Source organism: Mycteria americana, chromosome 17 (assembly GCF_035582795.1).
Source record: "Mycteria americana isolate JAX WOST 10 ecotype Jacksonville Zoo and Gardens chromosome 17, USCA_MyAme_1.0, whole genome shotgun sequence".
Taxonomy (NCBI): Eukaryota; Metazoa; Chordata; class Aves; order Ciconiiformes; family Ciconiidae; genus Mycteria; species Mycteria americana.
The window spans coordinates 13,336,853-13,362,500 of record NC_134381.1 but is presented as its reverse complement, the minus strand read 5'-3'; the positions used below and the strand labels follow the sequence as shown (position 1 = coordinate 13,362,500).

Sequence of the window (25,648 nt, the reverse complement as noted above, 5' to 3'; positions counted from 1 at the left end):
ATATGGATGTGTTTTATTAGCCAATGTTTTTAATGTCTGCTATTTGCAGGAGGATTGGATGTATACCTTTAATAGAAATGTTTATTGTGAGAAAATTTCTGTGGGAGATAAGTATTTTTTTTAATTTCTCAGAGGATAGTCTTTTAGACTATGCCTTTACTCTGACCTTTGTACTTGAGAAATAGTTCCAAAACATTGTCACTAATTATGGAGTAAGGACTTTTATGGGTCTGTTCAGGCACCATAGTATCGCTAACCAAAGAATTCTGGTTTGTAGTTCAACATTAAATTTAAATGGAGTGGTAATTGTTTTATTCTTGTTTCCATTACAAATTTAGATTTTATTAAATTATTATTTATTTATTTAAGATTTTATTAGCTATTCCCCACTCAGAATTTATAAAGGCAATATAACGGTCTGAGGTTTTCCATGTAAGATTCCTTTATTTGCCTCTCTGAAACAAATAGGAAAATAATTCTCGTTAGCTTCTTAATGCTAGTAAAGCTTTCCTTTAAGATGAGCTTTCCTTTAAATGGATTTACTAACAAAAAAAGTTTCTCAGCTCTCTGTGGAGATTGAATTTATTACACCCTAGGCTGATACGGGTCGAAATCCTGGGAAAAAATCTACTGAAAACACTTTATGTCAGAAGGCGCTGTGAAGCCCTCTTCCCGCATCTTGCATTTCGGAGTGCTGGGGGGGTTGGGGGGGGTTTTGCTAGTGTCAGCTGCAGGAGAACTGGTTTTAATCTTGCATCAATTAAAGTCGCTTGAACTAGCCCGTCAGAGCATTTTCACGTGCAATGTTTTAAGGGCAAAAGCTTCCTAAGGTTGAGCTTTTTAATAGTCTTTTTAAAGGTACCACCCAAATGACACGTGGCTATTGAAGCTGCGTAGGAGAGATCCTTTTTTCAAACCGGTACTTTGTGGTGGACGAAGAAGCAGTGTACCAGCACCTCCTCAGTTTCAGGGATAGAGGGGAAATGCAAGAGTTAAACGGTCTTAATATTATTAGTCCTGGCCTTCTTTCCCCAATATTGTGGTCACCTGCAATGCTGATATAGATTCCCTACCACATACAGAATGCATTTATTTCTTTTTTTAAATAATTGGTTTAAATGGCTTTTGGCTCAAAACAACCTCAGGCAAGAACCCAGCCTTTCCATGCTGTCCACTGCGGTCATGGCTTGTCGTACGCTACCGACTCGTTTGTAAAGGAGCGCTTTCAAAGAGAAATGTAGCGTTAGTGCTGAATCAAAGTAGTTATGAGTAGGAAGTAAAGATCTTTCCTGTATCTAGATAAAAATGTAAAGAAAATTTATGGAGATAGGGTATAATTAGCAGAGAGATTTTAGCCATACTGCAATTATTAGGCCAGTCTTCTGAAAAGTATCATGAGAGTATTAATTCTGCAGAAAGCCGGGAGTCCAGTTTTTTTCTCAACTCAAAGTCTATGAGTCATTTGTATTGTTTCAGAATGTATATTATATGCTGTGTAAAATATATTTATAAAAGTAATTTTGTGGGCACAATAATATGGAAAACAGTACTTAATTAGAAAAATAGCTTAGAATTTCAGTGCACTTTTATATGTAATGTAAATATTATTTTCCAAAAGAAGTCGTATAAAATTTTCACAGCCAGTCAATTCTTTTTGCAGTCATACTGCTAGTAACAACAAAGAGACAAGTCAGCCACAGAAAATCTGTTAGGTTGCTATCAGTACAGTTAATTAGAACTTCAAATTTCTTGGAAGGATAAATGCAAGGTCTGAACTTGTGTTGCAGGTTTGAGGAATTTTTTTTTTTTTTAATTGCTGGGAAAGGGTAGAATTAAGTCTCAGGTCTTGCGACTCTTTATTCTATACGCTAAGATCATTTTTCTCAGCTACCTTGCCCTCGGTTACGCTCTCGGTGCTGGGAAGGCAGCGCGTCCGCCGCCGTGCTCCCAGGAGCAGCTCCCCCCGCGCTGCTCGCAGCCCCTTCGCTGCGGGGCTCGCTGGCCCTGCCAGCCCCGACCGCTGCTGCTGCTGCTCCGGCGAGGGGTGGCTGCAAGAGGAGCTCGGGAGTGGGTTCGGCAGCGTTAAATGCAATTTGGCCATCAACTCCGGTATTGCAGGGTTGCCCTGTTTCTTAGGCTCTGAAGAGAAATCATCAAACTGAAGGGTACGGCTGAGACATCCCTCGCTGAAGAGGCTTTAGTATTCTTCTTGGAATTGGGTTCTGCTTTTTTTGCAAGAAGAGCAAATAGTTTTATTTAACAGAGCACTAAGGCATTTATTCTTTTGTCAATAATTTTTGCAGTACAAAACTTTGACCATATTGCTGGAAGCACAATTGTTTAAATTTAGTTTGATTAAATGAATACACCTCGCTGACAAGTAATATAACCCAGTCAAATTCTACCTAATTTTTCTTGGTGTAATCCAGCCCTAGGATTATTTATCATAGATCATTTGTCAAGGCTGTGCTTTTTAATCTATGACTTTTTGCTCATCCTAACAAAGTTGGAGGGAGTAACACGCGGGTCGGTGTGCATCACGAGCAGCTCTGCGGTTCTGGCAGCGGCTCGCAGCCAGGGTGCTCCGGGCAGACCCGGGCACCGCAGCCGGCGCCTGCCCATCGCGGCGTGGGCACGGCGGATCGGACGGTGCCCTGGTGTCCTGGCAGCCCGCGTGATGTCCCCGTCCAAGAGGGATGCGACTTGTTCTTTGAGCCTTGCCGACTAATGCAAGTATCTTCCCGAGCATAAGGAAACTTTGGTTGAAGGGGCAAGTTTAGTGACGGATGCTGAGAAAGAAATCATCTGGTAGGGGAAATAAAATCCCATCTTCATGAGCAGCCTGACTGCTACATCATTTTCCGTCTCTCTGATGGTTTTTAAATTGAGGGGGGAAAAGCTGTTGTGATAGTGTCACTAAACACTGCAGAACATTTTCCATATAAAAACCTTCCTAGATAGGAAATTCCAGTTAATAATAATTTAGAGAAAAACCTGTAGTAAAACTTGAACATATTAACTATTAAGAGTTTAATTTGAGCTCTGGGGGAAATGATCTATCTAGATAGGCACAGTAAAAATGATGAGATTTCAGGCAGGTTTTACAGATGATTTTCTCTTTCTTTTTAAGAATAATTGAGTCATTTTAATGATAAGCCTTGCTTGGCTTCTTTGAATGGACTGCGTGTAATTAGTTGTAGCTTCAACTTTGAAGTGTTTTGACAGAAAATGTATCATTTAGCTCGTAAATTTTTTCTAGCATCTGCCTTTAATATTTGTTCATTTTCTGCAACATGCAACTTTGCTACTTCAGGTCAAATTCCAGATACAGCTCTGTTTTCTTTATCTCGATTGTTTCCTTCAGGATGAGGGAGAATAATTACACAGAACATCTTTTCCAAGCAGCTGGAGTCAAATTCCAGCTGACTGCAGCACCTGTGAAGACGGTACCTCTGCCTCGGGGCTGCGCGGTGCCGTGCCAGCCAGGGCTGCGTGGTGACGATGCGCTCCGGAGTGCACAGACTCGTCCTCGTAACGCTACTGCCCTTCTGTGAGCTTCAGATGGCAATAATGCCAGTGAATGCAAAGTGTCTGGTTTAGACTAATTAGAGGGATGATTTGTGAAACGCTGGCTATTTATTTAATTAATCACCAGCACAAAGCTATAAAACCCATATTTTAAAAATCCCTGTTAGTTTGCCATGTGGTTAATAGATTGTGGCACATTAAAAAGTGACATGGTGATGTATTAAAAATGTTCCACCTAAGGTTGGCTAATGTCCTCGAGGAACTTAAGCTGTCTGCTTTATGCAACAGAAGCATAGGATTAGAGGCTGATCTGTTTAAGGATTGAATATTTCTGAAAACATTTATCTTTGTATAGCATCTGTTCATTAAAATATATCGTGGCATATTTCTTAACGTACAAATAATGTTTATGGTGTAGTTTTAATTGTAAGTTTTTGTTGCATTTTGTTATTACAAAGAATAACTCTATTCCTCAGTATTAAATTGTAATGTTTATTACTAAGTAAAATATAAATAATTCTTCTAAAGTAGGCCATTCCTTCTCTTCACTACGTGGAAACCAAGGATAGTTTCGTGTAATGAATGCATTTTTGTTGCAGCTATAGCAATTGTATTTTGATAAATCTGAATATGTGTTTTCATTCTTCAGCGGGGCTATTGGAACTGAATAGATAAGGGTTTAATATCCACGGTTAGCTCAGTGCCGTCGCAGTCGGTGTGAAACCCAGCCCTCTGGAGAAAGGCAGCTCCAGGTCCTGCGTCTGGCTTCGGCGGCGCTGCGGGGAGTGTGCTGACCCGCGCGCGGGAGGTGCTCTCCTTCCTGGCCAAATGCCGTGGCAGCGCGACAGGATCAAGGATGGACGGGGTCCGTTTGTCCTGAAACCGATACCTACCGGAAAGGCAATGAGGCCTGGGCTGCAAAGGGGACGGACTCGGGGTTTCTCCCTCCGTTCCAAATAAAATTTGTCAGAGAAAAGTAATAACAAGAAATCATATTCATAGCACTTTAAGTAAAACATTTTTTAGTTTGAAGTGAGTTGTATAAATGAATGCCTGTTAATATGATTGAAGTATGCCGTTACAAGAATTATATGTCTTATTCTTTGCTCAGGACTTACATAGTTTTATTAATTGTGGGAGTGAATGCCAAGAAGGAACAGGCAGTAATTTGGGATACTTGATTATGTGGTTACATATGTAAATCATAGTTTTGAGGTGCATATAAAAATTTGTTCAGGTGGAAGCGTGGAAGGAAACTGTCCAGCTCTGGAGGTTATGTTTCTCAGCTGTGTGTTGTATAATTAACTGGTACATTAGGAGGGGGGCTGGAATAAAACATGAGTATGTTAATGCAGCCTGGAGCTGATGTTGTAGTGATCATTGCAATGCAGATAACGCATTTCTCATAACTGCTGCTGCCTACTGGAGCCTTTGAAACATCTGGACCTTTAATTGAAAAATAGTCTGGTGCTATACAGAGCAGACATGCTAAGTGAAGTCAACAATTTAGAATAAAAAATAATAGTGTGTTATTTACCTTGTAGTTAAATATTCATACTTTGTTATGCTTTGCGTAACAGGAAATTACTGGGTTAAATTTTTATGAGTAGTGACAGTGTGAATAAGATAAATTAAGTATTTAACAATGTTAATGGAATTTTACATTGTGATCTACTAACTCCGCAGCACAAGCTAGGATGATACAAAGGAGAATCCACTCCTCAGAAAGGAGGAACTTTGAAGCTTCTTTGAAAAACTGTGAGGACTGGCAGGCGTGCCGAACGTAGCCTGGTCACCTGCTGCCAGCGTTGAGTTGGTTGTCCCCGTGGCCTCACTGGTGGTATTTTCCATAAATTACTTAAGAATAACAAAAGTAATCATATGGCTGTAGTAATGAAAAATACCAGTGCTGGCTTAACCACCTGATGAAATAAATACCATTCTTATTTCGCCATAATAGGGTATAGTATGGTGCGGTGGACAATAAAAGGTGTAGAACCACCCTCTGTTTTCATACGAACACTAAGACTTAGCGTTATGCCTCTAAATATTAATATAATATGCAACTGAAAGGGCATTTTCTCCAGATCTGTTACAGTACTGTGCAAATAAAATTAACAGACTATGTTATAAATATTTAACCATCATATTACGTTAGATGCGGTCCTACTCAGTGCACCAGAATCTACTAGTTGCAGCTACGTGTTTCACTGCTGGGCAGTGTGGGTCTCGGATACCGAGGCTGATAAACGTGTTCATCATCCTGTTTTGCTGCCAGTGTGTTTGCTCTGAACCATATGCCGGTAGTGTCATTGTATTGCGCTACAGTATGAGGGTTTCTGCCATGTGCTTATCGAAAGCTTTTAAGATATTTGATCATCTAAACTTCAAAAAAATTTTTTTGTTTGTTTTTTTAGATGACCCTTCTTTTTCTACTCAGCCCCTCAAAAGCTGTTTTGCCTATGAGTGAATATGACTGACCATTTTATTCCCACTTATTTTGGATGAAGAAATTGCTCTAAATTTTTAAATTTTTTTTAAGTCAAGAGCTTAGAAAACGATGCTTTTCAATGGTCGTCTTAGAAAAATATAGTCCTTCGTATTGCCATAAACATCTGTGCTCTAATCTGTTAGAACTTTTGTTTGCGTTGTAAATGCTGAGTTAATATATTTCAGTTTTTTCCCCTTCATGTGTTTTCTATATGTTTAGGTAGTTACGTTTAGGAGGTGGTTGCTGGATCACGTAGTATATTAAATACCCTGTCACCTAAACCAAAAAACATTTCACTGAGTTTAAAAGTGAGGAGAAATTTTACATTCAGAAAAGGATAGGCATTTATTTCCATTTTGTGTAATGTTTAGCATTGTTTGCTGGGAGGTGAGTCAATGACTTGAATTAATTATAATTACTGAAGAGACATATACTGATTGAGCAAATAAAGTAGTAAGCTCATTCGTGCCAAGGCCATCTAATTAAATGCTAACTTTAGATAAGCTAGATGTGCATGAAAGATTAATTTTAAGAGGTTTTTATGACTCCCACTAAATAATGGTTCAGTAAAATCTTTGCATTATATCATTAGAACATCTAATCTTAAAGTGATATAACATTTAGTCACAGAACTCTATTGTACAGGAAGATGCCGTAAATTATTATTGTTGAAAATTAATCACTTTTCTCTAAGAAATGTTTATGGACTTTGTTTTAATTTTCTACTGTGGCACGCAGTGAAGCAAATCCGAAGTGAGAAGGACACGGCGTACACATTTTTCTCAATGACTATTTCATTAGCTTTCCATTATGCAGGTACTTCAGGACGGTGTTTAGGAGTAAGTTGTCTTAGCGATGGACAGAGCTGTACCAAACTTCCTCTATCATCCAAAGAAGATTAGTGGCCCTACAATAATCAGTTCAAGGATTGTTTGATTATTGAAATCAATTCAATTCGATGCCATCCATCTGGTATTGGAGGGAGGTATACGTTTTCTCAGGGACTTTGATTAAAAGTTGATTTTAAATCTTAGAAAGTCTTCTGTGTTGAAAGAATTGATAGAGTTTAAATATGTACTTTTTTCTTTTTTAATTTAACATACTGTGTTTATATGTAAAGCATATTAATTTTATTACAGAACATTATTTAATGATACAGATATTTCTAAAATGGTATGTAGCCAATGAAGATCATTCTAGATGCAGTTTTCCTGTCATAATTGTAGTAACCAGTATTTATATAATTAAATACCACAACTCACAAATACAATCCTAGAAAAGCCATGAAAATTCATCATTTGAGTTGCCTGTCATATCCTTCACTCATACTCTTGTCTAGAAGTACCAGCAACATATGTACCTGCTGGTGCTGCTACTTATGTTCTTGTATTTAGCCCGACTACTGTTATTATATATCCCCAAATATTACTGCACTGGGTTGTGGCTGTGTTTATTTTGGACAACATGAGAAGCATGGATTCACAGGAGCAGTAGTCTTAGATACCAAGTTGTTCTTTCGGAAGAAGTTTATTAGTGGGAATAACTTTCCTAAGCTTAGCCGCTGGTTATTATCAAAGTGCATAAATACACACTGATCTGCTTAATTTAAATTATAAAAAAATAGAAAGCAGAAAGTTTGTGAATTCAGCAGACTGTACTTTTCAGCAATGTCAAATAACAGACATAATTCTGTGCAGCTCTTGAATAGCAACAGAAAAGAATAGCCGTAATGTGCCAAAGAACTACGATGTGCCAACCACCAAGAATTCTGGCAAGAGAGATAGAGGAAACAGAAATATAAAGAAATTACGTGATTTGGTTGTATGCAGACCACATTAGCAATAATTTGGGAAGTAGCATCGCTGGTTTTTTGCCTCTTCAAGCCTGTGTACCCTGCACAGTGCCATGTCTCCTCCACTGAATTGCAGATGACGAAACACCATCTTTGCTTTGCGTGAGATGAAAATGCTATAGAAATAGTAAACGGAAATTTTCATAAGATCAGAGTTGAGGAGAGCACTAGATAGCCTTAAGAGAATCCATTAATAAAAATACTAAGAAAATTTTCTCTGATGTATTGTATGTTTTCTGTGTATCTAGTTACTCCTCACTTCCTTAAAGGATTAGTGGAATATAACGTTTCTAACAATAAAAGCTTAATGGAATCAGATTTGTGATTTCCTAGAAAATTAACGAGATATTTTGTCAATTTTATTCCAGACTTCATTTGTCAGAATATACAGTGTCCAGTGACAAGCTAAAAGAATTTTTTGACAAATTAACTATGCCACAGGTGACAGATCAGGAAAATGTTAATTTAACAGCCCCTTTATGCTTCCCAGATTTATTGGAGGCTATTAAGGAAACTCCAAATGGTAGGGCCCCTGGCCCTGAATAGATTTTCCGTTGAATTTTATACAGGATCTATTAATAAAGTTTGATGCTGCCTTTTTGAATATAGGTAATTGTACTTTATCTTCTGGGTCTCTTCAGCATTTACGGTTGAAATACAATTTTTAGTTGGGAGAAGAAAGTAATTATGCTTCCAGTAGTATCTGTAATCTGGTTCTGAATGATTCCTCCTAAACAAGAGACTACAAGCACCATATAAAACCCACAAGTTATTGCTAGTTAAATCCAGCGTGGCTAGGTCTTTGACTCTTGGCCACTGAGACTAATGATTGGATCCCTTTTATTCAATCCCACCACCTACAAATCCTTCCCTAATAAGCTTTGCACAGGTAAGTTACTGAGCTCTCTGGGACTTCCTTCACAATTAATACTTTGCAGGATCTGACTAAGAATATGCGTTCATTCCGTCCTGTAGACAGGTACCTGATGGTTTGGATTTCTGATGCTGGGTCAGAGCAAAGATCATCAATTTGCAATGAACACAGCAGTGATTTCCTCCAGACCCCTTTGACTTGGCGATCGATCAGTCTAAGCCTTGACCCACGTGTTTATAGGCCATACTAATGTTTCCTACCTAACGTGACAGTGAATGTTTCCATTAGGAACAGAAAGTCTAATTGGCTTCCAAATCTCAGGTTTCAGCCTCTCTAATTTCTTGTGGCAATTACTTTTACAGAACTTTTATATATATATAATAAAACTATTTCACTCACTTTTTTAAAGATCCTGCGTATAATAGTGATGCTTTTGAGCCATTTCCCAGTACTGCTGCTGTTGGCATCGCTCCCCTTGCTCAAAGAGCAGTTGGAATCCTAACACGTGGACGAATTACCCCTGGTTTAAGTCACCTCTCATCTTGATGTTCATGCTGAGTGTTTGTGAGTAAGAAAACAAGGATATCAGTAACAGAGGGAGTTTGGACAAGCAAGATGGTAAAAATACACTGGAGGAGGTAGAGGAGATTTAGAGATGGGGAAGAACAAAGAAAAGTTTATTTAAAAAACCACAAACACAAAGCAACAGCACAGGTAGGGCAAAGAAAACAGAGAAACACCGTGAAAGGTAGACGAAGGGAAGTTGCCATCTTACTTGTGATAGCTGTAAGATAAGGGTCCCTCGGATGCGTTTATTTTATAAATACATGTGTTTATTGGACTATGAGCTTATAAAGCAGTCTGAACTTGCAGTAGTGGCTAATGGAATAATCTAGTCGTCTTGGTAATTAGTTACAGTTCTCGGCTCGTTTGTCCATTCTCTGGTTTTGTGCTATGTACATCAGTTGTAACCTCGGCATCAACTCTCGCATCTGGTTGTCAATTTTTCTTGGATTTTCCGTTATCAGGACTAAGCATTACTTACGATTCTGCTGTCCTTGGATTTAAATATGTAACTAACTTAGCATGCCAAGGAGTCACATTAATTTCCTTGATAACTGTTATTTACTCATTCAAATGCAAATGTAGATGAAACAACAGGTCTCCTGTTCTGGCTGGTATCTCCAGTCATGACCATAACGTGAGTGATGCTCCCAGCCTCGTGCGTGTTCGTACATTCCCCTGGTTGGTGTTGGCACCTGGGCAAAGACAGGGATAGCCTTTGAGACCAGTGATTCATTTCCCGATACCAGCTTAATTCCCCTTAAAAATAAGTCCTGTAAGTAGGAAAGCAAGAGGAGAAAGGAAAAGAAAGAAAGAAAGAAAAAAAAAAACCCCACCCTCTTTTTTTTTGCAGTTGTAGTTCTGTTGTGTTAATGATTTCCTTGGAGAAGTAAGGTCACGGCTATGGGTGGTGTCTCAGAGGGTCTCAGGCACACCAGCTCGCTAGCTCATCCCAGGGCTTGTTAAGGCTTCTCCAAACAAGGTGAAGGAACATCCCCTATTCTGTTACAAATCTAACATCCCCTTTTAAATGAGTAAAACCAACTTCTTCTTACCTTAAAAACATGGGAAGAGGAGGTATCTGCACTATAAAAATGCTTTCTTAAAAACCAAATTCATTATATTTGGATGTATTTTAATAATACTTTTAGCTACGCTAGTATGCATAATCTTTAAATTCCTATTATTTCTCTAATTTATAATCACACTGAAGGATCAAGTGGTTTTTAACAATATATTGAAATTAGCACATGGCATTTAACTCCCTGTTTTATACTCTCATCGTAGATTTATAGTATTGAATCCTTTTATTCTGTTACTTAGAATTCCGAGTGATTAATTTGAATAATACCTTCTTCTCTCAAGGCCCATATATGTATAGAGATAGATAGAGATATATAGTTACATCAGGGCTGCTTTTGAAGAGGGGAGCAGAATGTACAATCTTTTGTCTGTTTAAAAGATTACTGGTTTAAAAATGCAGTCCTAACCGCAGTAAACTGTTTTTTTTTTTTGCAATGCGAACTTTGTAGATCTTTATGTTGCTATGTATTTTACGTTTCATTTAATTGTTAATCTCTATAGTGCCAAATAGATTTTTTTAATACAGTAAGTTCCAATAAAAACCAATATTATTTAATCCTTCTTGGTTGTCTTCAAATAGTTCGAAATAGTTTAATGGCTCAGTTGTATGTGTGGTTTTGTTCTTCTCTTGGCAAACCAAGGTCAAGCCTAAGGTTTATTTTTAAAAGTCATCTTAACCTCCACGTACGATCGGCATTCATTTTTGCCACAGTTCTCTGCTTAGGTTGTTCACCTGGGTTGGTTTCCCTTGGATGAGCAGTCTGTGGTGTCTGTCGGAGCTCAGGTTCTGAATTGTTGGCATCTGTAAGACTGAAGTTCAGGTCTCGCCGATCTGTGCGTAGACCACTGCCAGCAGTGGTAGGCTCCTCCTCTTCCTCCTTTCGGCGGGAATGTGCCGGCCAGGCTCCAGTCGCCCCTTTTGTGTATGCTGAGAGGTTCCCTGCCTTTTATCCCATTGTGCATCCAGGTGTGAGCTCCTTTGACTCCTTTTGTTATAGCAGCAGGGGAAGGCAGGCAAAGGGGAACGGAGGAGGACAGAGGAGTCCCAAACTCAAGCTGGAGGGCAACTAGAACGTTGAAGAGCAAGTAGCGTTGGCAGTCCTGGCACGTTCTAGAGCTAGAGTGGCTGGTGATGAGACAGGCTGCTTCGGTACTGCCGGAAGATGTGTCCGGGTACCGGAGAGGGAGTGCACCTGTAGGAATAAGGCACGGTAAGTTGGTAGTGCTGCACGTGAGGGAGGTGAGCTTTTCAAGTAGTGGGAAACAACTACAGAAGAAAGCAGAAATGTAGAAACAAGGGTAATGCTAGTATTAAGTGCTGATGGAAAAACGGGTTTGAAGTTTTAGGTAGGCTTGTCAGTTCTCTCTTCCCCCCCATCCCACCCTTTTTATACTACTTGGTTTTTTTTTTATCCTGCAAGAACATGGGATCTTGCAGTTAAGTTCAGACTTTCTATGGAAATCTGTGAAATTGTTGCCAAATATTTCACATCATCTTTACAGATACGTTAAACAGCAGTAAAAGAATTGGAATTTAAACGTTCAAGCTTCTTCCAATTTTAAGTCGTAGCAGTATATTTTAATCTTTCTACTGAAAAGAATTCCATCCATACCAGATTTTATATTAGCTCTGTCATACTTCTTCTTTTATACATTCTAATGAAATATATTTTCTCGACAGGGTCATGTTGGTACAACGGCAACCAAAAAAATTGATGTCTACCTCCCACTGCACACAAGCCAAGACAAACTACAGCCCATGACAGTTGTGACGATAGCAAATGCCAAGGTGCATGACCTGATTGGACTAATATGCTGGCAATATACAAGTGAGGGACGGGAACCAAAACTGAAGTAATGTTCTTTCTTTACTACCTCTTGATCTCTAATTTTCTCCTCTGCAGCCTTTTTGCATAATGAAATGGATTTCCATGTCAGTGTTTTTATAGATAAATCTTAGAGAAACCACCTACACATTTATCAGTATTTCCTTTTGAGCAGTACACGTGCATCTATATCCATTTCTCTTTCAATTAAACTACTGGGTACTGTATAATGATAAGCATACGAAGCCATGGATCTGTAAATGAATCATAATTTCAAAACGCTCTATGTAAAAATAATATAAATCTTATCTCTTTCAGTGTCACAGAGACATTTTTTATTTTATGTCCCATCTATTTTTTGGTAGTGTTCTTAATGGCTAAGATCACAAGGATGTCAAATAAAATCCAGAACTCATCTGTAACTCCCTCTCTTGTTTGTTCTGAGAGGAGGTACCCAGGCTCTGCCTCTGTTTTGTCTGCACGGTACCAGTTCCTCCTACAGGTTCCTAGAGAGAGGAGTCGCTGTACTGGGTGACAGCGTGTCTTGGAGGTACTGTTAGTGTCCTCCTGAAACCATAGAATAGATTTTTATGCAGTATTTTATAATTTCTACAAGACTTTGACCACAGTCACATTGGCTCTTTGCTGTAAAGAGCAGCATCTGTGTTGTCCTCAGAACTTTTAGCTTCAGTTAATCACTGGATTTTTCAGTATCTTTGGTAATCATTGCTTACGTCTTCATTGTGAAGGAGTTCTGCCCCTAAGATTTCTGTGACTAAATAACGGATTGGATTTGCTGTGCTGGAGAACTAGTGTTGTTTAGTAAGAGCCGTTACTTTATCATGGTAGGTGACATAAGGTATATAAAACAGGTACTTCAGAGCCACTCATCTGAGCAACTTTGGTTTTAAAACAGTTCTGTAAAATACTTCAGGTTTTGCTGGGTCATAGAACATAAAATAAGAACTTAAAATAGTTTATTATGGAGTTATTAGTAGCAGATACTAGCAGGTGACTTTTCTGCTGCAAGGAAGGTTAACAGTTTTGTTTGGTTTTTTCTATAGGAGCCAATTTTTACTTTTTTGTTGTTCCTGGAATATTTGATGAATGTTTGTTTTCTGGTACTGAATTTTACAGTTTGCTCTTCCAGCATTTTTCAGAAGTGTTTGAGGACTCAGTAGTCTTCTCTCCTGTTGTAGCACAATTGTGAGGGGCAAAGGGAGGTGCTGAGAGGTCGCTTGAGCTGCCCTTCTTTAGGCTTAGTTGTTTTCTGTTTGGTAGATATAGGGCAACCCAGAAAAGCAGCTCGTCTTGAAATCTGTTTCATGGATATTGTTGCCTTGGGTATAGGATTTCCCTCAGCTCTTCCCAACAAACATATGAGATGTTTCAGAGGTTAAACACTTCAGTTTGGTTTGTCATTTTTTTACACTGGAGAAGAAATATAAAATTATTTGCAGATGGTGCCATTTCATTTGCTGTTACTAATTTCTGTTCGTTATATCGTAAGTTCAAAAAAGTGTCCTTTGTGTATGATTAACTTATTTTTTAACAAGTAAGACACCACTAATATCAATCTTTGGACACACGTATATTTTTTAGGAGCACAGCACACCTCAAATGGAACAGGGCCCAGGAGTAGAGATATTCCATGAAACATCACTGCCCACGGCAAAAGTCAGCAGTGGGAGGAAATGAATTTCACTGTCTGCCTTGAAGGATAAGATGTTATGATGTGTCAAAGAGTGATCTTGACCAAGGAGGCTGTCTAATGTAATCAAATCTCAGGACAGAAATAATAAAATAAATAACGGAGGCATGAGTTCCCCAGAACAGTCTAACAGCAGCAATTGAGAATCTGGGTACAAATGCTCAGAGGAAGGGGCAGAGCCTCAAGATTACAAGAAGTTTGTTTTCTTGTGTAGGTCTTAATTATTTCTCATGTCTCCATCATCTTTTTTTAGCATTGCTGACTGCCTGTCCTGTAGCAAGGATTGATTTAACTGTAGACTAATTCTCATCATTTCCAAATAAGGAAAGAGCTTGTGTAGGTTGCACATTCTACATTTTGCTATTTGTTCCTGATTTAGTCAGTTTAGAGTATAAAAAGAAAAAATGGAGATCATTGTGACACTGCACTAAAATACATATAGCGAATGCTTCAAATCTGATATACAGCGCATGCAGAATGACAGCTATACCTACTAGGAACACAATTTGAGAATAATGAGGAGGTTGTAGACTTCATAATTAAGAGAAACAACCCCTCTGTCGTTAGGAAAAGAATATATTACTGCCTAATTCTTTTTCCTAAAAGGTAGATGTAAGAGTCTGAAATGAGTGAGTACTAGTTGACAGCTTTGAGAAGGTTTTGTATTCAGTTAGACTGCCTTTTTTTATTATAATTGTATTATATTTGTCTCTATTCGGGGTCTCGATACGAGGAACCGCTAGCAGTGTTAGCAACCCTGTTCCTGGCCTCTTACATAGGAACTTTGGCCATAACTCACGGGACCATTCTCTTGCCAACCCCTGACAGATGTGCTGTAATGATTCCGACTGCAAAAAGTAAACAAAATCCCTTTCTAGGAATAAATTAAGAGAGAGATGCAAAATTCAAATAAACTTCCTATTTTTAGAAGTTAAGAATGCTATTACATCTGTCAGTTGTCATACTTAACTTTTACATTCTGTCCATAGCAAACTCGGATCCCCAAGACGTCGCACCTTGTAATTTGAAGCCTAAAGTTCAGGGCTTTGATCTCATCCTGGTGGAGGTTCAAAATGCAGAACAGTTTTACCCATTGGACTTGTGTTTTCAACAGGTTGTGACTTAATCTGTGTTAATGTTCAGGAACCCACGCCATGTTCGAAGGCATTTGTAACCCCTTTAACTTATGGGATTTAACCGACATTGTGCATTTTCAGTATAATTGGTGGAAGATAAGTTGTTGTCACCACCACCTTTTTTTGGCACTTGGGTTGCTTTGAGACCGCGCTGAATGTGTTCTGTTGCCTGCATGTCTATATGTTCCTCTGGCTTTAATGAGAATTATGCAAATGCATCAAGTACCAAATGAAAATGTTAACTTTATTTACACAGAGCTTTAAGCGTGCACCAGGCTGCACATAGAAGAATTCTGTCAAACGAATAGGTTAGAAAATCAGCAGTGTAAGGCACGGAGCACAGCTGTGGAAGATGGGAATTGGGTGACTGTTGAGACCGGAAGGTCTCATAGCGTGGGGTGATTTTTGCGTTATGTTGAACTGGACAGCATGAGCATGCAGAGCTTGGTGTTTGTGTTCGTAGAAATCTAAATAGAATAAGAGAAGGACTGGAAAATCATGCCAGGCATTTCTCATTACGTAAGCAGGATCAGCTGTATCTATTATTCACAGCCTTTTTGTTTAGCTTGTTCCTAAAAAGACTGGCACCGACGCAAACCACGCAGCCTCCTGGCTGAGTAGGCTTTCTCTGGTTGTCAGAGCCCTGGTGCTGTCTGAATTCTCTTCCCAGCGCTACCTTTCACCAGTTTCCCTAAAAGTTACTTAAGTTCTTGAAGAAGTTAAAAATTAATTCTACAGCAATGTTCCAGTTCTTCATAACAGTCCAGAGACTCATGAAAGTTTCTTTAACGGTATTGCAGAATTTTCAAAATTCATACTGGCAAACACTGCTGGATTACCTTTTTGTTAGCAAATTTACAGCTTACATTAATAGTGATGCATCATTATTACCTGTTTTATATAATAAATGTCTTAGCTGTGACAAGGTGCATATAGATCACCTGGACTAAGCACTCTCAATAAAGCACAGTTGCAACCAAAGGGTTGTGAATTAATTGAGAAAATTGCAAATCGGGTAGTCAGCAAAATAATTCATTGTCACATCCAATCAATAAACTTTGTAAATCAACTCATTTAATTCAAAAAATGATCTATATAGATCAAGCAACCAATTAAACAATTAGCATACACTTTGCAATTAATTAATTTAAGCATCAATCATGCAATTAAAACTCCAAATTTAAACTGCAGAGTTTAGAAACACATTGCCACGTGAACGTTCAAGCTATACTTCGTGGCTGTGGAAAACGCCTGAATGCTGGCACATTTACAATAAGAAAGAATACTTATTTTCAGCTCAATAATTTAAATATTAGCATTTTAAATAGATTTTAATATTAGGAAAATATGATTAATATTCTGTTTGGTGTATATATAGTTAGTTATTTCCCTGTGGGCTTTTGTTTGTGGAAAGAAAGAGGCTTAGATTTTTCTTTCATATTTTCTTCACACTGTATCTGTTTAAAACTTTCTGTGTTGTTTAGTTCTGCTTTTTAGTCTATACTAATTCTTAACTGGTTTTAGTGATTGGACTTCTTAGATATTTAGAAAAGCTAGCTTTTCTACTAGTCGTTGCTACTATGTTGAACAGATTTTTTACTTTCCCTGTAGTTTATTACACTGTTTACCTGCCCGAGAGCCTTCTCAGCTTTTTGAGCGTACGTTCAGTAAACTTTTCCACAGTTGCTTAGAGAGACACTGCTTGTTCGTCTTTAGTTCTGAAGTGAACGGTCATATAAATAAATACATCTTCACAAATGGAGAAATATTGCTTCCAGCTTTATGAAGTCATGAGGCTTTTATAGACTTTGGTGTATTTTAATCACTGTCAGTCTTTTGCTTGCAGTTCAGTTAACGATGAAGTAAAACTCACCGCTTTACTCTGAGGTTTTGGGGTTTCTTCTATTACCGCATGGTTATGGTAGCAAGATATGTTGGGACTTTGTTGGGACATATTTATATACATGCCATCAGTGGCTTTTAAGTATATTACTCCTGTAATAGGCGTGTCTGCTGATTTGTTTTCTACAGCATTTAGCAACTGGTATTGATCGGCTGAACTGATGGGTTGTCTAGCTTCCCTCTGGAGTGAACTTGTTTTGTCTTTGTTTCAGCGACAACGTCAATGCCTACTGTCTCCATATTGCTGAGGATGACGGTGAGGTTGACACAGATTTTCCACCCTTGGATTCCAATGAGCCCATTCACAAGTTTGGCTTCAGCACTCTGGCGCTGGTTGAAAAGTACTCTTCTCCCGGCCTGGCAGCAAAACAGTCGCTCTTTGTCCGCATGTGAGTATGGATGCTTTCTCAGTCACTGGGAAACATCTGTGTGTCCGTGCCACCTCCGTGTCTTTTTTCTTCTCTACTTTTCTTCATCTGAATGTAGCAAAATTCAGGGGGCGCACGTATTCACGGCTCTCTGCAGGCGATGCCCTGGTCTGGGATCTGTCACGAGGCACGCAGAAAAGTAAATGCTGCTGGCAGCAGCTCGGGTGAGCCCATCATTATGAGTCTAAAAGTACAGAGAAGAAAATAAGCCCTCCTGCATATGATTAGTGGAGAACGCTGAACCGTTGCACTCTTGCTAGTAAATATTTGGAATTTACACAAAGTCTGAGCTCATAATCTTCCTTTTGCTCCAGCCATGCCACTTATTTATGAAAAATATGTCCTGAGTAATAAATGAAGTAATATATATAATAGCTTCAGAGAGTTAAAATTACGAAGTCATTCATGTTGGATATCCAGAGCCCTTTTCAACAGGTATTAAGAACTGATCTTGCTAGTGACTTTTTAATTATTTTGGGAAAATGTATTGAATTTTAGCAGAAAAAAAAAAGTGTACTCATGGTGTTTGGGTATTCCACATACAAGAGACTTCAAAATCTTCTTTCAAAGCCTGATAGACAAAGCAGTAACTTTGCATTTTAAGACTGATTAGTGGACTGAAAGCAAGTAATTTTAAATACAAATAGTTGCAGAGTGCATTAGTAACAATGCAGTGATTGAGGAGAGAAATGGGCAGTAAATGAGCATGCCAGTCAGAATGGGACTGGATATACCACTCTAAAGTCCGGAAGAACTCCGAAGAGGAAGAGCCCATCTGCCACTGAAACTTGAAGCTGTCTGGTTTGTAGCTCAAGAAGAATTTGCTATGTCATTCCCAGGGAATTAGGGTTTGAGTGATATATACTGTGCTTGATCACTTTTATTTTTCTTTACTTGTGAATGAGAAATCTTTTAAACCATCAGAAGGCCTTAATTACTGTAACAAAATACTAGTAGCATAAGCCCCTTCTTACTTGGGAAAAATATTTAATGTTTGGATCTCTTGAAATGAAAATGCTAATAGGGTTTTCCTGGCTATTGAACATTTTTTTAATTTGTAAAGGATAGCTTACATTTCATAACCATACAGCTGCTTCTGGTTTCGAATAATCAGACATTTTAAAAAATTTCTGAGCTATTTAATGACATTTTTATATTCTTTATTGTGGACTGTGTTTCTTAGAGACGTTCCAAAGCATCTGACTGAAAGAAATTTTCAGAAATCCTACGTGTATTTCCCACAGGCCCATTCACTTCATTCCACTGTATTAGGTCATTGGAAAATAAAATATTCTGTCAACAGTATTTACAAATAAGTTATTCAAGGTAAACATATTCAGCTGTGCTGAACTGGATGCAGTCATGTGGAAGCTGATACGTGGAGGAGGCGAAGCAGCCCTGCCAGTCATATTACGAGGTCCGTTTTCGGTTTGTGCAGGTTACAGTCACACAGTTGAGCCGGGCAACTGACTTTTCCATCTGCGGAATTGCAGAATATTTAGTTCCTTCCACCTGACTGAAGAATGCTGCATGCTTTATCTGAAAGAGGGAATATCTCTTTCACCTGCATGCATTTCTCTCGAGTTAATGCTACTACCATGAATTTGATTTTTTTTTAATTTTATGATTCTATGATTGTTTTATCTCCAAGATAATCCTGCATTATCAGTATCCCCAGAAAAATTCCAGCAGGTGTATAGAAAATTCTATTCTAATTCCATGCAATCAAAAAGGATCATGAGCATTTATTGCAGGTAGACCAGTTAAGAAGCCTGTATCCCTAGAAGAGTCTAAATCATTGATGATTTCTCATCTGGAAAAAGTCCCCTTTCTTTCTCAGCTGCCTCCTACCTAAATCCCCGTTGCCTGTACTCAGTACATAAATAGGGATTAGTGTTTAAATGCAACGAGCACATGGGCCTCAGATTTTGCACGTTGGCTCGGAGGAGGTGGAACTGGTGCTCCCGTGTGGAGCCCAGAGACCTCAGCAGGATCCTGGCCTGGCCAGCAGTTCTCTGGCTGCTGCTTGTAGCAGGATTAAGGTCCAGCTGCAAATCCTGCAATAGACATGTGGCATCTTTTGCTTTAACGCAATTTGTGCTCACGTGAGGACCTTCCTTCTAGCCTGGGAGGTCCTGCTGATTAGAAACAGGCCAACTGTGTCATAAGAAGTAGTGCTTTTCTGAGAGGGGGTTTTTTTCTGTGTCCACATGTTCATTTGAAATTGCTTGTACTTCCTGTGTAAATAGTTATTCATAAATAGTTAGATTTAAATTAAAATTCTTAATGTGTCCCCTAGAATGGAGAATTACTTGATCATCACTTGATCAAAAGATTGTTACTGCTGTGAGTTTAAATGTGCGTGCTGTCTTATTTTTGTAGGGATTTGTTGTAAATTCTACATCTTCTTCCTTCCCCGTCATCCTACTAGCACATGTAATTGTGTTTTTATATTTTGCATCTCTGTTTTTCCTCCTCATGCTGAAGTATTTCAGCTGCTGCTGTGTCAGGCTTGTGACTTACAATGTTTATTAATATTGAATCACTGTTGAAAAAAGTTGATGCTTCTGAGAAGTTTCATGATGAAGCATGGTGTTTTATTTCAGATCTCACGCGTCCTGCATATTGGATATGCTTTCAGATGTTGTGCAGTTACCGAGCTGACAGTTATGGAACCTCGCCGGGGACCCCGTTTCAGCAGGACATGTTTGAGCAGAAACAGTTTGCAGAACTTCATACACTTAAACTCCTGCCAAGGCAAACTCTTCGCCACTCGAGTTAGTTATAAATACCCAGTGGCGGTGGTTGGAAGTAGCCCACAGTGCATTTTATATTCTGAGCTGAGTGTGAATGTCTTTGTGGCTATATGGAGTAGTAAATAATTGAGTTTGATTAGGGAGAGGGACCTCATTATCCCCCCACCTGTGCCCAGCTGGTAGGGGAGGGTCGAAATGAAGCCATTAGCTGTCTCTCTTACTGGCATCTCAAAGAGCTCAAATACATCTGTGTCTTATTTTCTTTTCTGGCACAATCAGTCGAGCAAGCTAAGCAGGCATGACCGAATTTGGCAAGTTCCAAGGACTCTGGCAAAGTTACACAAGGAGAAGACGGAGGGCAGTCATTCTGGCTTCTAACTGCCCATTAGTCTAGCGAGTTATGTTTTTGGAAAATGTCTGTTGTGGAAAGGAGTACTTTGTCCAATGTCAAACACGGCATTCGCAAACAGCCCTCTTTGATGTCGAGTATGATTTGTCAGGAGGAGTCAAACAAAGCACTGCATTCATGTAAATGCAGACTTCTTGAGATGATGAAGTAATACCTGAAAGATGCTGAACGAAGGTAGCTTAAAATAAATCTGTACTATCATTAGGGTTTTTTCCCTTGGAAATTTTATTATCATAACTTGACATACTCGATTTAATGGTGTTTCTAGGAGTTGTAGCTCAGCTGCCAGTTGGCACATAGATGAAATTTGGCATACAGTTCCTCTGCTCTGTAGCACTTTTTTCTGTTTTGATATTGTGTTTAAATTGCTTTGACTACTATATATGTATTTTTCAAAGCAGCAACTCTGCTATACCTGGTAGATTAAGGTTTGAAACACTTTTACAATATCAGGCTTTCGTAGTACATTTACAAATTCAATTCAAAGCTTTGAAATGTTTTTTTTATTTAGATTACAGAAGCACCCCCCAAAAGGCCTGCTATCAGTTTTTACATGGGGGTAGGTAGTCTACAAAGTATATTTTAGAATATTCATAAAATGCACATTTGAGAAGGTTAGTGTAGGTGCTGAAGGTAAGAAGGTAGGCTCCCCGGATAGTGAATGGGGAGGGGTAGGACCCCCAGGAAGGAGCGGGAGCAGGAAGCTGACTTGTCGGTTGTCGAATGATAGCTCAGAGCGGTGTCAGAACGTAGCCAGCTAAACCCAAGAGTGCATAGAGTTGTCCAAGGCTAGCCTGATCTTTAGTCTTAACTTTGGCTTTGTGCTGATCAAGTGGAAATCGTTATTAGTCATTCCTGGACACTTTCAACCATGCCAACCATTTTTTGCATCAAGCTCTAGGTGCTATAAATTCCACTTCGGTATTTAAAAAAAAAAAAAAAAAGAAACATTTAAAATTAAAAACAATTGGTCCAGATTGGAAAGGCAGCTTTTGGAAAAGTTTGTTTCTCATTCGGAACAGAAGCTTTTTGCCCTTTAAGTGTTGTTTTTTTCATTTTGTTACACAAACAGAGCCCATGGAGGGGACACTGCCTGTTCCATGCCGCCTCTGAGCACCTTCCCCCCCCAGGCAACACCCCGGCGTCAGCCCGCCACAGCTCTTGCCTCTTCTGTTGTTTTCTTTTTCCTCTTCTGAACCTTGCCACCCTGGCTCCAGCGCTGAGGCTGTAAAAGAAGATGGAAAGCCAAGTTACCGCAGAATGATCACTATCATTAACATTCACGGGTGGTTCACTTATCATTCCTGACTGCACAGACATGGCAGCCGTTATGAAACGTCCACAGGTGTAGCACGATGATACATATTACATTGTGCCACAATGGATTTATGTATTCTGTAACAAAAGAAAAGTGTAATGAAAAAATACAGAAGGTAATCCTTTATTCCTCCACTGCACAATTTATCAGTAATGCCTGCGGATGATAAGTGCCAGGGATTTCCTTTGCTTGATTTAACCTTGTCACCCAGGTATGTTTTTGTAAAATGACAGAAAATACAAGCTAAGGAATTTCTTTGGCTTCCAATTTGTAAGGAGCAGTTTTAATTGATTGAATAGCGTCTGCTTGTCTGTCCCGTTTTCTAGTGTGTTGACTTAAAATAAAGGTATCGCACGTTAGCAGAGTTAGCTAAAACATGTAATTTATAATCGTAATTAAGGATATGCTGGAATTAGGTTGAGTGAGGACAGTTCATGCACATTATCAATGCGGAGCATAACTGGGAAGCTGGCAAGGTAAGGTGGGGCGTGTATTTCTTCCAGAAGAGCCTCACTGTGCTGTTTCCACATAAAGGCGGGTTGCGGTAGATTGATGATGTTTTAGGCGATCCAGTGCGGAGGGTGGCTCCAAGCCTCCCTGCCTGTTTGAGAGCGCTCCAGCGCGCCGGGGACGGCGCGGGGCTTCTCCTCTGCGGCGCGGGCAGCGTGCTCTGACACGCTGGCCTGACCCCAGGATGACGGCAGAATCTCTTCGGTCTGGGCTTAAATCCGCTCTCGGCTCAGATTTGTGGGTTTACTGAGTGCTAAAATGTCGTTATTGAGGTTCTGTGGTGTATTGTTAGAGAAAAACAGCGCTGCACGCTTAGTGAGCCGGAGCAAAGGAAGGGGAGAATCGTGCGTCTGAAGTGGGACGGGTGTTTCAGACCCTCTGGCTCTGTTCCAGAGCAAATATCCAAAAGTTTACAAATGCGGGGTGCGCTTTGCGTTTCACTGCTCTTGCCAAAGTCTCGCTTACTGGATAGCACACTAAATATAGTAAAACACAGAGGTTTTTCTTATTTTGCTTTGATCAGTAAAATAAACTTTCAAAGATTGTTCTGGGATGACGTCCAGCTTCTGAGGCAAAGAATGGCCGTGGCTCAGGCATGAGTTAGTAATAGAGTGTCAGGAAAATTAGTCTGACGGTTCTCAGGCCAGCTGCTCAATGGAAAGAATCGACCAAGTCGGGATGGCCTGGGACATGAGCGGGATCAACAGCAGCGTGTGCTCTTTAGCAGCTGAAGTGTCAGGAATCGACAGACAATCTTCCATTTTTGGGAGGCTCCAGATACGCGTTGGTGTGAGCAGCCCCGAGCTGGGTCAGCCGTGGTCGGTTGCCGTCGTTTGCTTCGTGCCCGGTGGGAAGCAGGGCTGATCCGCGGTGTAGGCAGCAGGCCCTGCTTTGTTTGTGGGAACACATTTGAAAAACATTTTGTACAAAAGGAAAAAAAAAAAAAAAAAATTGTGACTCCAGTCATTTTGGCCATAGGTGGTTTTGGAAGACTTTCTTCACCTTTGCTGGTTTTTTTTTTCCCCTGCAGTATTTTAATTTATTTTCCTGTATTTTGGTTGCAGTTCTCTGGAAACCTTCTTTCTGTATTGCAGAGCGTTATATGAATTACCTGAAGGCACCAGATGGCTTTTGAATCGGTGTTCTCATGGTTGGGTCCAGCGTGCAAGGCTTTTCTTGTAGCGCTTCATTGACAAACATCGTGTCATTTAAATAAAAGTGCAAATGTGCAAATTACAAAAATTCCTTTTTGTAATTATAGTGTAATTGTACAAGAGGTTTTTCACCTTTAAAAATCCACTAAATTTAGCTCAGCAGGTCAGTTTGGACTAGATCTGTAATGACTTTGGGAAGCGAGGTGAACGAGCAGGAAGCTGCTGGGCGAAGGCAAGATGTTGTACGGTGCTCGTGCACGGTGCAGGGCTCAGTAGCAGCTTAAGGGAAGATTTGCTCATCAGTAAAGAGTTTAGGAAGGTCTCTGCTCCCTGTATGGCATTAGTCAAAACCCCTGAATGCTTGGGCTGTACGGAGGACGGCAGTCTCACCACTGCAGGCATGGATGGTACTCCCTCATGTGGAGCAGTGGGCTCAGTTCTGCTCGTTCTGTATTAAACACATGGCAGTAATAGAGGGGGGAAAGTAGATGCATGAAGAGGTTGGGAATATTTGGTTTGAAGACGAGCAAGATAGAGTTATAAATAATAAATGGTCTAGAGAACATAAATTTGGGGCTTTTAGGCAGTTCCATTTTGCCAGGAACAAAGGGAACTTGAGAATGAAATTCAGATGAGACTAACTCACAACTGATGAGAAGGAAACGCTGGCTTAGACCAGTGACTTGTGGGACTGTCTGCCGTGGACTGTCTGCCGTGGGGCGAGGAGCCCGGGGGTGAGCTGCCTGAGCAGCCGGGCGATGCTCTGAAAACAGACCCATCTGATATGTTCCTTACAGCGTGGCAGGCGTTTTTATTTTTTGTAATGCATAAATGACCACGTTGTGGATTTCTTGAGCGTCTCCTCAGCCTGTTCCAGCCACTCTTGGCAGATGACGTTGAGCTGAAAAGCTTAACTGGGGTAAATAAGGTAGTTCTGTGCTGTGAGCGGGGTAAAAGGGGACAGTGTGTGCTTGCTGTTCTCGTAGCTGCAAGGAGAGTGCCAGTGAGCTGCAGGACAGCAAGCTGGTGGCCAGCATGTGCCCAGGCAGGGAGTTCGCTGGCCACTGTGTCTGCGCTGCAGCCAGTGGCCGGGAGTAAGTGTTAATGTATGGTGGGGGCTTGAAGATGTCATTTATTCATCTAGGCTGTGTCACAGCGTGGGCTAGGGATGCCACATCTGAAGTGATCTGAACTCAAACTTGTATTCCCAGCGTTTCTGTCTTAGTGACACATAATATGGTCTTGGTTTTAATGATGCGATTGTGTTGCTTGCGTTGCTTTTGACTGCCAGTTACTTTTAAAAATATTCCAGCTGTGATATTCATATAGAGCTCTACTCCCTGATCAAAATTCCTAGCTGCCAGATACAAAGCTCCTCCTCCTGTCTAAATAGCTTTGCAAACAGTTTTTTCCATGCAGTGCAAACCTCTCCCTGTGGGTGCCTCGCGGCTCTCAAATTTCTGTGCGAACTGTCTGCAGTGACATCTACTGACATGAGCAGAGATTGACTGCAAGGGCTAAGGGGCAAAATTTACTGATATATTAATCCAGTATCTCTTCTACTATATTGTCATCTTCTCTGCTTCCCCAGTGATGCCACTTCCAATATTTGCCTGGCGGTATCTTCCGCAACCATCCCCACGCTGTTCGCAGTGTTTCCCCCAAGTGTGGGCCCTCCTGTGGGCAATGGCCAGGACAAGTATCCCGCTGCCGTAAACCTTTCCCTGAGATTTTGTGGCATGATGTTCACAAAAACGTATCCAAAGAAAGCACGTTACTTACGTTCAAAACAATGCTGTATGTTAATAGTGCTGAAAAGCTGCTGTTATTTCTCTGAGTGTTGTTCTTCCACTTCTCCTTAATGATTTGTTAGGTCTGCCATCAGGACATGTATGAAAAGGACATTGCAAACTGTTTCTCTTGTACGCACTGGGAAACGCCTAGGCGATACTTAATGAGTAGTTGAGGAGCGCCGCAGGTACATTTGCTCATTTTTCTTTTTTAATGATGAACCCACATTGGTCAAAAAGGAAAATCCTTACACACCTTGAACCTCAATCCATTTTCTCCATTTTGTCTTTGCCTTTCTAAGGGAGTTTGCTCGGT

At 40.0% G+C, this 25,648-nt stretch overlaps 1 protein-coding gene across 8 annotated transcripts in view; it reads left to right on the top strand.

The window, feature by feature from the left end:
* The window catches only part of MAPKAP1 (MAPK associated protein 1), a 109,036-nt gene that overhangs the window by 35,368 nt on the left and 48,020 nt on the right, over window positions 1–25,648 (top strand). For all 8 annotated transcript variants that reach the window (XM_075519981.1, XM_075519983.1, XM_075519984.1 and 5 more), the window contains 2 exons: window positions 12,074–12,246; window positions 17,180–17,356. In XM_075519981.1, the coding sequence (XP_075376096.1) occupies window positions 12,074–12,246; window positions 17,180–17,356 (350 nt within the window). The remainder of the gene's footprint in view (window positions 1–12,073; window positions 12,247–17,179; window positions 17,357–25,648) is intronic.